Here is a 16,772-nt window from a genome sequence, read left to right on the forward strand (position 1 = left end):
AGGCCAGAGTTCAATCTTAGTTTCATCAGATCAGAGGATCTTGTTTATAATTGTCAGAGTCCTTTAGGTGCCTTTTGGCAAACTCCAAGTGGGCTGTCATGTGCCTTTTCTCATGGTCTGGCCACTCTACCATATAGGCCTGATTGGTGTTGTGCTGCAGAGATGGTTGTCCTTCTGGAAGGTTCTCCCAGCTCCACAGAGGAACTCTGGAGCTTTGTCCAAGTGATCATTGGGCTCTTGGTCACCGCCCTGACCAAGGCCCTTCTCCCCCGATTTCTCAGTTTAGCCGGGCAGCCAGCTCTAGGAAGAGTCTTGGTGGTTCTAAACGTCTTCCATTTAATAATTATGGAGGTCACTATGTTCTTGGGGACCTGCAATGCTACAGACATTTTTTAGTACCCTTCCCCAGATCTGTGCCTCGCCACAATCGTGTCTCAGAGCTCTACGGCCAATTCCTTCGACCTCATGGCTTGGTTTTTGTTCTGACATGCGCTGTCAACTGTGGGACCTTATATAGACAAATAACATCCAATCAATTGAATTGACCACAGGTGGACTCCAATCAAGTTGTGTAAACATCTTCAAGGATAATCAATGGAAACCGGATGCACCTGAGCTCAATTTCGAGTCCCATAGCAAAGGCTCTGAATACCTACGTAAATAAGGTATTTCTGTTTTTTTTTACATTTCCAAACACTTCTAAAAACCTGTTTTCGCTTTGTCATTATTGGGTAGTGTGTAGATTGAGGATTTTTATTTATTTAATCCATTTTAGAATAAGGATGTAACTTAACAAAATGTGGAAAAAGTCAAGGTGTCTGAATCCTTTCTGAATGCACTAAGTATATTTTAAACCAAATACTTTTAGACTTTAACTCAAGTAGAATTATGAAAATTGAGTACTTTTTATACCACTAATGGGGTGAGACGCCCACTGTGTGATAATACCGGTAATTCCGGTTTTTCATCAGTTTGAAGTCATTCCATCAAAACAATGAGGTAAATATATATATATTTAATTTTTTGTCATTTAGAAAAAGTTGTAGATATAATCACACTTGACCAAATAAATCGTCCTCAACTAATCAAATGCTCCTTACATAAAAATGACATTTTATTTAAAAAATGTTTTGTCAACTGCAGCCATTTTCCATCATAGTTTGTTACCATAAGCATGACCATCATCCACTTAAAAATAAAATGTTAAACATATCCTAACTTTTTTTTCAGCAATTAGACATTGATCTTAGGTGGGTAGTTTTACCCCATGTTACCCTACACATGTCGTACTGATTTTTTGGGGGGTTTAATAAACCTGGTCAATGGCAAAAAGCTGTGGTCACTCCCAGATGTCGCTGTAGGGATTTGTGTTGAGTAGTTGTGACGGAACACCCGCCGCGCTCCCTTTTATAACGCATGCTCAGTTTTTTTCCTATCACAAGTTTGACCCTGTCTATTTCTTCTGCGTACTGCACTGTCTATATAGTGCCCATGCTTTTCCCACGCAGTCTCTTTCCCCAGCCACAAAACAACCGTGAGTGTAACTCACCGTTCTTTAACAACTTTAAAAATATTTTAAAAAACATAAAATTCATAAAATATAAAAAATAAGTAGCTGTCGTAATCTAAACAATATTTTAAATCGCAAAACATTATTTGGGGAGTTAATAATAGGCCTCGGGCTTAAACCGATGTTTAGGACAAATCGAATTTTCAGGAGATTACGCCGAAATTCCATTCTGTTTTAGCTGTCTCTTTTCTCGTCAGCGAGTCGTGGAATACTTTTAGGTCAAGTCACATTTTGGTGGAAAGAGCGTCTTAGGCTCATTACGCACAGATTCTGCCTCGGCGGACAATTCTTAACAATTCTCGTGGCTAACGCGAGGGAATAATTCATACATTTTGTGCACTTCAAGAAATGAACACAGCGAATGAGGGGAGTTATCCAATGGCTTCTCTATATGTTGGCGACCTGCACCCTGATATCACTGAAGCTATGCTGTATGAGAAATTCAGCCCAGCTGGACCAGTGCTGTCTATTCGAGTATGTCGTGATATGATCACCCGACGCTCTCTGGGTTATGCCTATGTGAATTTCTCGCAACCCACGGACGGTAAGAAAAAAAGCATGCCTCAAAATCGGTGTTTGTTTGCATTACGGTGAAGAGTTGATTTGATCTTTGATTTGAACATGTTGTCCGTGTTATTCTGTGCATCTGTCTAAGAGGATACAATGTAAAGCACATCTTGCTTTTAAAGAGTATCAATTGTTATGATTTCCCGTTAGAAAGTACACAATATATACCAAAGTTTAGACACCCCATCAAATTAGTGAATTCGGCTATTTGAGCCATACCCGTTGCAGAAAGGTGTATAAAATCGAACACACTGCCATGCAATGTCCATAGACAAACATTGGCAGTAGAGACTGGCCTTACTGAAGAGCTCAGTGACTTTCAACATGGCACCGTCATAGGACGCCACCTTTTCAACAAGTTAGTACATTTCTGCCCTGCTAGAGCTGCCCCAGTGAACTTAAGTGCTGTTATTGTGAAGTGGATAGTCTAGGAACATCAACGTCTCATACGCGAAGTGGTAGGCCACACAAGCTCACACTCACTACAGAGTTCCAAACTGCCTCTGGAAGCAACGTAAGCACAATAATTGTTTGTCGGGAGCTTCATGAAATGGGTTTTCTTTGCCGAGCAACAGCACACAAGCCTAAGATCCCCATGTGCAATGCTAAGTGTCGTTCAAGGAGAACGCTACCTGCCCTAATGTATAGTGCCAACTGTAAAGTTTGGTGGATGAGGAATAATGGCCTGGGGCTGTTTTCATGGTTCAGGCTAGGCCCCTTAGTTCCAGTGAGGGGAAATCTTAAAGCTTCCAACTTTGTGGCAACAGCTTGGGGACGGCCCTTTCCTGTTTAAGCATGACAATGCTCCCGTGCACAAAATGAGGTCCATACAGAAATGGTTTGTTGAGATTGGCGTGGAAGAACTTAACTGGCCTACACAGAGCCCTGACCTCAATCCCATCGAACAGCTTTGGGGTGAATTGGAATGCACACTGCGAGCCAGGCCTAATCCCCTAACATCAGTACCCGACCTCACTAATGCTCTTGTGGCTGAATGGAAGCAAGTCCCCGCAGCAATGTTCCAACATCTTGTGGATAGCCTTCCCAGAAGAGTGGAGGCTGTTATAGCAGCAAAGCGGGACCAACTCTGTATTGATGCCCATGATTTTGGAATAAGAGTTTCAATGAGCAGGTGTCCACATACTTCTGATCATATCTACATAATTCACACCTATGTTACCTATATAGAGCTCTGTTGTTACCTCCCGACTCCACTACCTAGTGCAAACATCAATACAAATGCAATCTAAGAGGTGTAGGCTAAGCCCCAACTCTGCAATTAACAAAATTAATGGGAGAGGATAAATGTTTTCCCTCACTTTGGACTCAAGTAAACTTGCTCAGAACCATGCATGGCACAGTCAGTCTACTAAAGCATACGGTACAGACTCTCAAAATGACTTTTTGCCTTGCATGGACCAACTCTGTTGAGTGGAGAAGTACACATTTGGAATAGTATCTCGACCCATATAGCAATGATGGCCCACTTCTTCCATCTGACAGTATTGGAGGATTGACCAGAATCTGCTCCAAGACTCCTGCTTTGTACATGTTGTAGCCAGGCTACTGTCTGTGTTCTGCATTTACCTTTGAATAAGTGGCGCTACAGTTTTGCTCCAAAGTACTGCTCCACACTGCCTAACCCAGGGTTTCACAAACTCTGTCCTCAGGATCCCACGTTTTTGGCTTTTGCCCTAGCACTACACAGCTGATTCAAATCAACTAATCATCAAGTTTTGATCATTTGAATCAACTGTGTAGTGTTGGGGCAAAAACCAAAATGTGCACCCCTTGGGGTCTCGAGGACTGAGTTTGGGAAACGCTGGAACCCAAAGTGACCCATTTGAGCTCCTATTTAAAGGGCCACCAGGAAACTGTTCTGCAGTGAAATGAATTCCCATCGCCTCCCCTGCTGCCTTACACACACAGAGAGGAAGAAAAGGCACATCTGAACATTAACTTGTGCATTTCTCTGCTTTCTTTGGATCATGTTATGTCATGCATTTGTGTGTCGTCTGAAAAGAATAAGTCAATAGATAGCAGGAATGTATTTGTAGAAGCAGAAACTTTTCTCTGGGATGTAACACCTATTTATGGTTGGAATTCTTCAGTAATTGTTGAAGGGTTGTGTAATTCACATCTCCATGTTCTTCACTACATGTGGATCTGTAATGTTTTACTCATGTTTTAGGGGCTTACAATTTCTTTCCCAAATCCACTCCCAATTTACGCCATACGAGGGTACACACTTGAGGAATTTCCAGCATTTGCATTGGGAGTCAGTCTAAGCCCCAATCCTGTGGCTATTGTAAGAATTCTGAAATACAACAGAATTTCATGCTTTGATATACCACTTGATTCATCAATCACTCTTCTCATTATCCAATGTAGAGTTATCATCTACAGTAGAATGCTGTATTTGTTGGTGAGTGTGACCTGGCAGGATTGAGCTATAATTTGTGTTCTATGAAGGTGCCTGTCTGCCGACTGTTTATGCAGTTTGGGATGTTTTGATTTTGCACCTGCCATCACTTGTCTGAGCCAGTGTAGAGAGAATCCCATGGCAATATTACCTGGAGGTTGTATTTTGATCACAAACACAATATGTCTAGGTTGTGAATATACAGGTTTAGACGACATCACAAACCTGTTACCATCGCCATTGCTAACTAGCATAGCTAGTCCCATTGTTGCAAAGAGTTATGGGATATTAGAATCCCGTTGTTTTAAAGGCATGGTCAATTTGACGTCTGAAGTGGCCGTACAGCGTTTACTGCGATGCATACGTCAGGGCTTCTTGCGCTGAGCAGAGCTATTGTGAAGTAAGTTGTCAAGGAAGTGAGTTTATGTTTATACAAGACCACCCGCCCCTCGTTATGCTGTCGCACTCTCCAGACGAAGTCTCCGACTACATTGTTGGGTCAAGCATGAGTTGGCTTTTAACCTTTTGTCATCTTCAACCTAGCATCATGTCAGGAAGTAAAAGTCTAGTACAACTACTACCACATACACTGAACAAAAATATAAACGCCACATGTTCCCATGTTCCATGAGCTGAAATAAAAGATCCCAAAAATGTTCCATACACACAAAAAGCTTATTTCTTTAAGATTTTGTGCCCAAGTTTGTTTATGTCCGTTAGTGAGAATTTCTCATTTGCTAAGATAATCCATCCACAGTAAAAGGCCACTATACAATTTGCTGATTTGTCACACAACACATTGCCACAGACGTCTCGATGTAAAGGGAGCGTGCAATTGGCATGCTCACTGCAGGAATGTCCACCAGAGCTGTTACCAGAGAATTTAATGTTAATTGCTCTACCATAAGCTGTCTTCAATGTCGTTTTGGAAAATTTGGCAGTACGTCCAACCGGCCTCACCACGCCAGCCTAGGACCTCCACATCTGACTTTTTCACCTGCGGGATCGTCTGAGACCAGTCACTCGGGCATCTGATGAAACTGTGGGTTTGCACACCTGAAGAATTTCTGCAGAAACTGTCAGAAACCGTCTCAGGGAAGCTCATCTACGTGTTCGTCATCTTTACCAGTGTCTTGACCTGACTGCTGTTTGGCGTTGTAACCGACTTCAGTGGGCAAATGCTCACCTTCGGTGGCCACTGGCACGCTGAAGAAGTGTGTTCTTCATAGATTAATCCTGGTTTCAACTGTACTGGGCAGATGGCAGACAGCATGTGTGGGCGATTGGTTTGCTGATGTCAACGTTGTGAACAGAGAAACCCACCTCCACCATGGGGCAATGGCATGGGCAGGCATAAGCTATGGACAACGAACACAATTGCATTTTATCGATGGCAATTTGAATAAACAGAGACACCATGACGAAATGCTGAGGCCTATTGTCGTGCCATTCATTCACCTCATCACCTCATGTTTCAGCATGATAATGCATGGCCCCATGTCGCAAGGATCTGTACACAATTCCTGCGAGCTTAAAATGTCCCAGTTCTTCCATGGCCTGCATGTTTGGGACGCTCTGGATTGACGAGTAAGACAATCTTCCAGTTCTCGCCAATATCCAGGAACTTCACACAGCCATTGAAGAGGACATTCCACAGGCCACAATCAACAGCCTGATCAACTCTATGCGAAGGAGATGTGTGGGAGGCAAATGGATACCAGATACTGACTGGTTTTTGGATCCACACCCCTACCTTTTTCATTTTTAAGGTATCTGTGACCAACAGATGCATATCTGTATTCCCAGTCAAGTGAAATCCATAGATTTAGGGCCTAGTGAATTTATTTTAATTAATTCAGTTCAGGTATTTCCTTTTTATATGAACTGTAACTCAGTAAAATCTTTAATGGTTGTGTTTTCATATTTTTGTTCAGTGAATTTGAGAACTTCCTTCATGTGTCTGAAGTCGCTTTGGCTGACCATCCCCACTTTCAGCATGTCACCGCTGCATTTAAGTCTCAAGACCTGGTGTTGATCATCTGAACATTCTTGTTGAATGTGTCTCCCATCAATGGCAGGCAGATAATGCTCAACTCACATTCCACACTAGCACATACTCTCAGGACCCCTCTCTAAATATCTCAGGCAGCCTAAATATTCCCTGCCTATAATATCTAAAACCCTATAAAGTCTCAATTTAAGGGTAATTTTGACAGAATATATTAGGGTTGCTACCTGCCTCGCCTAGAATAAAATTTTCAGTTTTATGACAAAATACATTTCTAGTATCACATTGACCTGGTGAAGTTCACTTCAAGGGTTTTTTGTGTGTTACATTCAGTTCACCTCTTGTTTGATGTGTTTATCTATTTCTGCTATTCATCCATTCAGCAATCCCAGCTCCACATGGTGCAAATTTTTTTTCATCAAGGTTGGCCATGGGAAACCTTCCAGAACAACGAGAAACCATCACACACCATCTCTGAGCTGGTTTGTGTGAAGTACAATTGCACAGCTAACTGCTGATGCCAGCAGACGCAAGCGGGCTCCGTTTTGTTAGCGGACATGTTTAGCTCTAAAGCCCGGGTGTGTGTTGCTGTGGAGTGACGGGAACAAAGGGGAGGTCTCTGGTTGGCACGTGTGCCCAGATGGACATGAGGGGACATGAGAGAGGCAGCAGGAAAATGCGAACTGGCACAACATAAATAACGATAGGCAGATCTAGAAATGTAAATCGAAGTGACAGCACACTGGCAGCAAATGTAGTTTGGACAAATAAAATGAATAGTGGCTAGTATTAATTAGAACCTCTAAAAGAGAACCTGTTAAAGAATGTCACGTTTTCAAGAGCCATTTGCCCCATTTGAATTATAACCGTACATGTACAGTATGTATCCCATTGTTTATATTCATTATGAGAGTGTGCATAAATGATGACTTAGGACCAGAAGTGCCTTGTAGGCCGCATGTGTCTGTGAGCGCCGTGTGCCCTCCCCTCACAGCTGGTCAGTGTGGTGGCAGGCGGGGGTCAGACTCCATAGTCACATGGTCTAGTTAGTAGTTAGGACACTCCAATAGTAGCGTGGGTTCTTTAAAACAATGTGCCTTAAACTGGGGCCAGTAGTTTTTTTCTGACCACATGACCAGGAATAACTTCTAGTCTTGTCCACTAGGGCACAATTTGGTGGAGTGAATGATTGGGAGGCGTACATTTGGTGTAGCATGCAGAGTGGTGTGGTGTCCATGATTCGAAGTGGGCACTAAATAGCATAAACAACATGGTGTAGTGGACCCAGTGGTTGAGATGTTTTTAATGTTGTAAGTTAACACCCTGACTCTACCCTCTGACCTCTCCCCCTGCCCTCTAGCCGAGAGAGCCCTGGACACCATGAACTTTGATGTAGTGAAAGGGAAGCCAATCAGAATCATGTGGTCACAGCGAGATCCCTCACTCAGGAAGTCTGGGGTGGGCAACGTGTTCATCAAGAACCTGGACAAGACCATTGATAACAAGGCCCTCTATGACACCTTCTCTGCCTTTGGGAACATCCTGTCTTGCAAAGTAAGATGGAAGTGTTTCCGGCCAGACATCTGTATGACCATGTATACACATTATGTGTATACATACTATGTCATATTTTTTTTTAAACGGCATACATTTTTTTTCTCAAACAGGTTGTATGTGATGAGAATGGATCCAAGGGATACGCGTTTGTGCACTTCGAAACGCAGGAGGCAGCTGACCGCGCCATCGAGAAGATGAACGGCATGCTTCTGAACGATCGCAAGGTGTGAGTGTCTGATTAACTAGGAGAGGGTGGGGAATGTTGGTTCTAAGTTTTGGCTGACTTTTCTTGGTGAATTGAATTATGGGAAATTTCAGGCCCGGAGTGACCATAATTGTACACTTGCTAACTTGATCAAAAACGAGGGCTGAGGGGCTTACGTTGCCAACTTCCCTTGCTTGGTTAATCATTGGGACCAATGACAAAGATGGCAGCGGGGATTCCCCCAAGGGCATAAGGTGAGGGTAAGTGGAGGAGGGTATGTCTTTAATGAGTTTGAAACGCAGCCCCTGTTCCTGGAGATCTACCCTCTTGTAGGTTTTCACTCCAATCCCAGTTGTAACTAACCTGATTCAGCTTATCAATCATCTAATAATTAGAATCAGGTGCACTAGATTAGGGTTGGAGTGAAAACTTACAGGACGGTAGCTCTCCAGGAATAGGGTTGGAGACTCCTGGTTAATATCAATCAAGGGCAGTTAGGATGTTGATAAGGATTGTAGTAGCTCATCTGTTTACCTATACTGTGAATTGTCTTTTGCCTTGTCAACTTGTTAAGGGGGAAGTAAAACATTTCTTGTGATAATGAAGGTGAATGAGAGAACTCAAAGGGTTCTTTGGCCATCCCCATAGGTATAGGAGAACCCTTTTTTCGGTTCCAGGTAGAACCCTTTCGGGTTCCATGTAGAACCCTCTGGAAAGGGTTACACATGGAACCCAAAGGGGTTCTACCTGGAACCAAAAAGGCCTGTAGATAGATATAACGAGCCATATAACACCCCACACTCAGTCCCCATAAACCATGGCTTTGTGTGGTTTGTTGAACTACACAACTAACAGTGAATGTTTTTTTGCAGTGCTTACTGGAGTTCTTACTTTACCACCTCGCTTACTTTTTTGAAACCTACAAAACATGTCCACACTCTGGTCACCTCACACCCCGTGTCAGCTGAATGTCCGTCTGTACGTTTGTCCACCCTGCCTGCCTGGCGTGTGTATGTGTGTCTAACCACGCTTGTGTGTTTTAGTGATGGAGCGAGTGCAGGAATGCAATACTGGAGCACGGATTGGGAGAGGTCTGCATAGCAAGGTAAAGTCTGAGGTGAGGAAGATGATCCAACAAGCTTGTTTGATCCTCAGCTTTCCTCTTTATGAACCTCTGTCCCTCCATCCTTCAGGTCTTGGACCAGGAAATGTCATTGTTTGTGTGCTGTGTTCTGGGTGTATAGCATGAATGCTCTGTTTTCCTGATTGTGGTGCCATAAACCATGCAAGGTTGATCAATGTTGTTCCTGAGAGGTGCTTGACTGACTCAATGTGGTCTTGTCTTATACGAAGTGCTTCCTTCTATTTAGTAGTCATGTCTGGGCATCCTCAATGTCAGTGCTGGGAACACCAGCTTGAAGCCAGAAAACATGTATCTCAGATGAAAAACATGAGAGATGGATCACAGTCCCTTTCTCCCTCCTGCTCAGGACTGTTTTACAAGAGTTGTTGCTGCTCTCGCTGTGTTTAGGTTCGTTGGACGATTCAAGTCTCGGAAGGAGAGGGAGGCAGAACTGGGGGCCAAAGCAAAGGAGTTCACCAACGTCTACATCAAGAACTTTGGAGACGACATGAATGATGACAAGCTAAAGGAAATGTTTGACCAATACGGTAAGCTGCGACACAGAGTCATACTGAGTTTTCTCATTAGTGGAGCCATTTAGTTTTTCACATTAGTCTTGAAATCCACCCAAGGAACCTAGACATGAACTTGCCTTTCTCCAAACTCATATACCGGAGTCATAATTATTCCCTTTTCCTCCCTGCAGGTAAAACTCTCAGTGTGAGGGTTATGGCTGACCCCAGTGGCAAATCCAGAGGTTTTGGCTTTGTGAGTTACGAGAAACACGAGGACGCTAACATGGTAGGTATATTATACCCACATGACAACAGTTGTCCATACCAGTCGGTGGGATTTCATGGTTGGTGGAAAAATACTGAAACAATCACTCATCACATTGTTAACTTATGGGTTTACTACATATACACTGGTTGTAAGAATGAATCTCTACTCAGGCATGTGAGGAGATGAACGGTCTAGAGTTCAACGGGAAGACCGTCTTCGTGGGGCGTGCTCAGAAGAAGATGGAACGGCAGGCAGAGCTAAGGAGAAAGTTTGAGATGTTGAAACAGGAGAGGATCAGCCGTTACCAGGTCAGTCGCCTCCTCTGGCACCACTATGTCTAATAGAACACTGATAAGAAACAAATGCCATCATTCAACCTAACATATTGTTTCATAGTCCCCACCCATTAGACAACAAGCCAGGCTGAGTATGTGTGTGGGTCATGACTGTATTTCTGGTTACAGGGCGTTAACCTTTACATTAAAAACTTGGACGACACCATTGACGACGAGAAACTGCGAAAGGAGTTTACCCCATTCGGGTCCATCACCAGTGCCAAGGTGAGAGAGTTTAGCAGAGGTCAATGTGGTACAACAACAATGACCCCTTTTTAGTTTTGTATTTGGAGTATGTTCTCCAGAAAAACACAACTGACTTCTCTCAATGCAGGTGATGCTGGACGAGGGGCGGTCCAAGGGCTTTGGGTTCGTCTGCTTCTCCTCTCCTGAGGAGGCCACCAAGGCTGTGACTGAGATGAATGGGCGCATCGTGGGCTCCAAGCCAATCTACGTGGCCTTGGCTCAGCGCAAAGAAGAGCGCAAAGCCCACCTCACTAACCAGTATGTGCAGCGCATCGCTGGCATGAGGGCCATGCCAGCCAACGCCAACATCAACCAGTTCCAGCCCGCCAGCGGATACTTCATGCCTGCAGTGCCACAGGTTAGTGTTGAAAGGAGAGCGGGTTCAAATGGGTTTGAAAGTTGTGTGCTTTACTGGAAATGCCCTTCACAACAGCCATGTCAGGGTTCTGCCAGTTGATATGATAGACTGCTGTGCAAATGCCAGTAAGAATCAGTATTTTTTTTTTAATGTAGAGTAAGATTGAGAACTTTAATGTTGTGCAACATTGTGTGTGTGTGTGCACGTCAGGCCCAGAACAGGACCACCTACTATGCACCCAATCAGCTGGCCCAGATGAGGCACAACCCCTGCTGGCAGCAGCAGGGTGGCAGAGGCCAAGGTGAGGGTTAGAGATGACATACACAATGACAGTCTATCATGAGTTGTATATCCAGGCGACGTTTATTTAACTACTACATGTCCTGGTGACATACTGTATTATGGGGACTTTAACTTCTGTCTAATAATAACCCTGCCTCCACCTTCCTTCCTAGGTGGGTTCCAGGGAATGCCCAACTCCCTGCGCCAGCCTGGTCCACGTGCCAACCCGAGACACCTGACTCCCAATGCCAGCGCCCAGAGCCCCCGAAGCATGGGGCCTTCTGGAGCTCAGAGAATTGGTAAGTCTGGATTGCCTCAGTACTTCTGATTACAATTGACATTGTGGAAATAATACCTCATCAAACTTCATATGCTTGGCTCATACATACTTTGTTTAATCCCTACCATTAGGAATTGTTGGCCAGGCCATGGGTCCTCATCCCTCCATGGGAGTCCCTGCCCCTCGGGCCATGACATCCTACAAGTACACCACAAACGTACGCAACACTAACCCCCAGGTGGTGCACCCCATCGCCTCACAGCAGGTAAAACTCACTAACCTGGCGATAGGTAGCTTAGCGGTTAGAGCGTAAGGCCAGTAACCGAAAGGATGCTGGTTCAAATACCTGAGCCGACAAGGTGAAAAGTCTCCTTGAGCAAGGAACTTAACCCTAATTTTCTCCAGAGGCGCCGTATTACCATGGCTGACCCTGTAAAACAACACATTTAACTGCACATATCTGGTGTAGGTAACCATATACTCATATACAGTTGAATTCGGAAGTTTACATGCACTTAGGTTGGAGTCATTAAAACTAGTTTTTCAACCACTCCACAAATGTCTTAACAAACAATCGTTTTGGCAAGTCGGTTAGGACATCTACTTTGTGCATGACACAAGTAATTTTTCCAACAATTGTTTACTGACAGATTATTTCACTTATAATTCACTTTATCACAATTCCAGTGGGTCAGAAATGTACATGCACTAAGTTGACTGTGCCTTTAAACATCTTGGAAAATTCCAGGAAATGATGTCATGGCTTTAGATGCTTCTGATAGGCTAATTTATATATTATTTGAAATAATTGAAGGTGTACCTGTTGCTGTATTTCAAGGCCTACCTTCAAACTCAGTGCTTCTTTGCTTGACATCACGGGAAACTCAAAAGAAATCAGCCAACCTCAGGAAAAAGAATTGTCTGGTTCATCCTTGGGAGCAATTTCCAAACACCTGAAGGTACACTCTTCTGTACAAACAATGGTACACAAGTATAAACACCATAGGACCACGCAGCCGTCATACCGCTCAGGAAGGAGACTCGTTCTGTCTCCTAGAAGATTAACGTACTTTGATCCGAAAAGTGCAAATCAATCCCAGAACAACATCAAAGAACCTTGTGAAGATGCTGGAGGAAACGGGTACAAAGTATCTATATCCACAGTAAAACAAGTCTTATATCGACAACCTGAAAGGCCGATCAGCAAGGAAGAAGCCACTGCTCCAAAACCGCCATAAAACAGCCAGACTACTGTTTGCAACTGCACATGGGGACGAATATCGTACGTTTTGGAGAAATGTTCTCTGGTCTGACGTAACAAAAATATAACTGTTTGGCCATAATGACCATTGTTATGTTTGGAGGAAAAAGGGGGAGGCTTGCAAGCCAAAGAACATCATCCCAACCGTGAAGCATGGGGGTTGGCAGCATCATGTTGTGGGGGTGCTTCACAAAATAGATGGCAGAACTGAAAAAGTGTGTACAAGCAAGGAGGCCTACAAACCCGACTCCGTTACACCAGCTCTAATTCACCCAATTTATTGTGGGAGGCTATCAGAAACGTTTGACCCAAGATAAACAAAGGCAATGCTACCAAATACTAATTGAGTGTATGTAAACTTCTGACTCACTGGGAATGTGATGAAAGCTGAAATCATTCTCTACTATTATTCTGATTTTTCACATTCTTAAAATAAAGTGGTGATCCTAACTGACCCAAGATGGAATTTTTACTAGGATTAAATGTCAGGAATTGTGAAAAACTGCGTTTTTAAATGTATTTGGCTACGGTGTATGTAAACTTCTGACTTCAACTGTATACATACATGCATACATACATACATGCATATGTAATACAAGTCAAAAGTTTGGACACCTACTCATTCAAGGGTTTTTCTATATTTTTACTATTTTCTACATTGTAGAATAATAGTGAAGACAAACTATTAAATAACACATGTAATCATGTAGTAACAGAAGTGTTCAACAAATCTAAATATATTTTATGTTTGAGATTCTTCAAAGTAGCCACCCTTTGCCTTTGATGACAGCTTTGCACATTCTTGGCATTCTGTCAACCAGCTTCATGAGGTAGTCACCTGGAATGCATTTCAATTAACAGGTGTGCCTTGTTAAGTTAATTTGGAATTTCTTTCCCTAATGCATTTGAGCCAATCAGTTGTGTTGTGACAAGGTAGGGGTGGTATAAAGAAAGCCCTATTTGGTAAAATACCAAGTCCATATGTCAAGAACAGCTCAAATAAGCAAAGAGAAATGACAGTCCATCATTACTTTAAGACATGAAGGTCAGTCAATCCGGAAAATGTCAAGAACTTTGAACGTTTCTTCAAGTGCAGTCGCAAAAACCATCAAGTGCTATGATGATAAACTGTCTCATGAGGACCGCCACAGGAAAGGAAGAACCAGAGTTACCTCTGCTGCATAGGATAAGTTCATTAGCGTTATCAGCCTCAGAAATTGTAGCCCAAACACATGCTTCACGGATTAAGTAACAGACACATCTCAATATCAACTGTTCAGAGGAGATCGCATGAATCAGGCCTTCATTGGTCGAATTTCTGCAAAGAAACCACTACTGGACACCAATCAGAAGAAGAGTTGCTTGGGCCAGGAATCACGGACATTAGTTCCAACCTCCGTGTCTTTTGTGAGATGCAGAGTAGGTGAAAGGATGATCTCCGCATGTGTAGTTCCCACCGGGAAGCATGGGGGGGAGGTGTGGGGGTACTTTGCTGGTGACACTGTCTGCTTTATTTAGAATTCAAGGCACACTTAACCAGCATGGCGACCACAGCATTCTGCAGCGATATGCCATCCCATCTGGTTTGCGCTTAGTGGGAGCTTTCATTTGTTTTTCAAGAGGACAATGACCCAACAAACCCCCAGGCTGTGTAAGGGCTAATTGACCAAGAAGGGGCATGCTGCATCAGATGACCTGGCCTCCACAATCTCCGGCCTCAACCCAATTGAGATGGTTTGGGATGAGTTGGACCGCAGAGTGAAGGAAAAGCAGCCACCAAGTGCTCAGCATATATGGGAACTCCTTCAAGACCGGAAAAGAATTCCTTATGAAGCTAGTTTGCGAGAATGCCAAGAGTGTGCAAAGCTGTCATCAAGGCAAAGGGTGGCTACTTTGAAGAATCTCAAATAAACAAAAACAACATATATTTTATAACACTTTCTTGGGTACTACATGATTCCATGTGTTATTTCATAGTTTTGATGTCTTCACTATTATTCTACATTGTAAAAATAAAGAAAAATCCTTGAATGAGTAGGTGTGTCCAAACTTTTGAATGGTACTGTATATTCATCACTGCCCTGTTTTTAAACTCTTTTTGGCCTGTCTTTCTATTCTCAGTCTCAACAAGCTGTAGATGTGCAGGGTCAGGAGCCTCTCACAGCCTCTGTGCTGGCTGCTGCACCGCCTCAGGAGCAGAAGCAGATGCTAGGTGAGTGAGTGCTGGAACAGATTGGCGGTGTGTCATATTGTTCCTTGGAAGTTCTAGAGTCTAGACCCTTTGGAGGGATTTTGAACATCAATGCAACAAGGTGCAATTATACAGTATCATTTTACCCGTGAGAACCATTCTTAACCTTTCATCTCGCTCGCTCTCTCTCTCGCTCTCTCTCTCTCTCTCTCAGGGGAGCGCCTGTTCCCCCTGATCCAGCCCATGCACCCCAGCTTGGCAGGGAAGATCACTGGAATGCTGCTTGAGATCGACAACTCTGAGCTGCTGCACATGCTGGAGTCCAACGAATCCTTGCGCTCCAAGGTACCAGCAACAGGATAATATCAGAATAAGATCATAAGAAGGGATCTAAGAGTCATAGTTTTGTCCAAATCTCTGACTGTCTCCTATTTCACTGTGTGTTTGTGCAGGTGGAGGAGGCTGTTGCCGTGCTCCAGGCCCACCAGGCAAAGAAGGATGCCACACAGAAAGTGGGAGTCATCACTACAACCGCTGCTGCCACTACCTCCTGATGTGTAAAGACCGCTTACTAAATGTTAAAAAATAATCATAATATTTCTCATCCTATGCTTGTTTTGCTTCTTTTTTTACACAGGCAACTGGGAAAAGACTGGTAGAGATTACTACATTGGTCGCAAATGCCTGGGTCTTCTACAAAATCCTATGCAAAAAATGTAAAAAAAAACAAGGTTATAAAGAATACCTTTTAACGTACTTGAGCATTAATAAACAAAATATTACAATAGTTAATTTTTCTAGTTGTGTAACAATTTTAAACTTTACCAAAAGCAAAAAGTAATGGAATTCTTCTAACTAAGTCCCTTTATTTTGTGGCCAGGACAGAACCTTTTTCTATAAGGAAAATTAGCTTTGCTCTTAGTTCTTTGTTTGAAAGTTTTGTTTAATGATTTGAAAAATTGGATTCCTCTATCCCATGTTATCATGGGTGGTTTGGTATGTTATTCTCAATAAAGGGATTAATATATCAAGTTTACCACATTGTCTGTTTTTTCTTTTCCACTATAGTTTGCATACTACCGTAGCCCCATAGTGCGTAAACATCGCATTGCTCAAGTGAAGCGTTGAAGAAATATTCAATTTTGGTCAAATTATTAATTCATTTCACAAAACCAAAGGATTATGGTACATTAAACTAGCTACCTTCGCAGACTGGGGAGCATAAAGTAAATATAATTTGGGAATTGAGGACTGAGACCACTATTATACCAACTAGCCAACAACGGTGACAAAAAAATGACAATTTTGATGAGTTGACGAGGACTTTTTAATGATTCTAGCTTGGTGGAGTGTCACTGGGGTGTAATCATGCTGAACAGTACATTTTGCAATGAATAGTAGCATTTCTATTGGACAACGGATAATTTATCTGTATACACAAAGGTGTTCCTGGCCATACTCATGGCTACAGAGTGGGTGGGGGAGGTGAGGCCAGACAGGGGTAGTCATCGTCTCATGTTCAGCACTGATTAGCTTAAATTAATTTGTATCACAGAGCAGACGATGTATTGTATGAGATTTTTC

The 16,772-nt window shown here is 43.1% G+C and overlaps 1 protein-coding gene across 2 annotated transcripts; it reads left to right on the plus strand.

The window, feature by feature from the left end:
- The first annotated feature begins 1,445 nt into the window (after nt 1-1,445).
- Nucleotides 1,446-16,224, plus strand: LOC109894590 (polyadenylate-binding protein 4-like). 2 transcript variants are annotated; one of them, XM_020488190.1, is made up of 15 exons: nt 1,446-1,534; nt 1,917-2,114; nt 7,928-8,121; nt 8,235-8,350; nt 9,861-10,000; nt 10,159-10,253; nt 10,406-10,543; nt 10,700-10,795; nt 10,905-11,174; nt 11,385-11,475; nt 11,630-11,755; nt 11,868-12,001; nt 15,119-15,209; nt 15,403-15,533; nt 15,641-16,224. In XM_020488190.1, exons 1-15 carry the CDS (start codon nt 1,492-1,494, stop codon nt 15,740-15,742), a joined length of 1,965 nt encoding a protein of 654 aa, XP_020343779.1. In that variant the 5' UTR covers nt 1,446-1,491; the 3' UTR covers nt 15,743-16,224. The 2 variants fall into 2 exon arrangements, with proteins under 2 accessions (XP_020343779.1, XP_020343781.1); XM_020488192.2 differs by having other exon boundaries at nt 1,515-2,114.
- The last annotated feature ends 548 nt before the right edge of the window (nt 16,225-16,772 follow it).

The sequence above is a fragment of the Oncorhynchus kisutch genome, linkage group LG7 (assembly GCF_002021735.2).
Source record: "Oncorhynchus kisutch isolate 150728-3 linkage group LG7, Okis_V2, whole genome shotgun sequence".
Classification (NCBI taxonomy): Eukaryota; Metazoa; Chordata; class Actinopteri; order Salmoniformes; family Salmonidae; genus Oncorhynchus; species Oncorhynchus kisutch.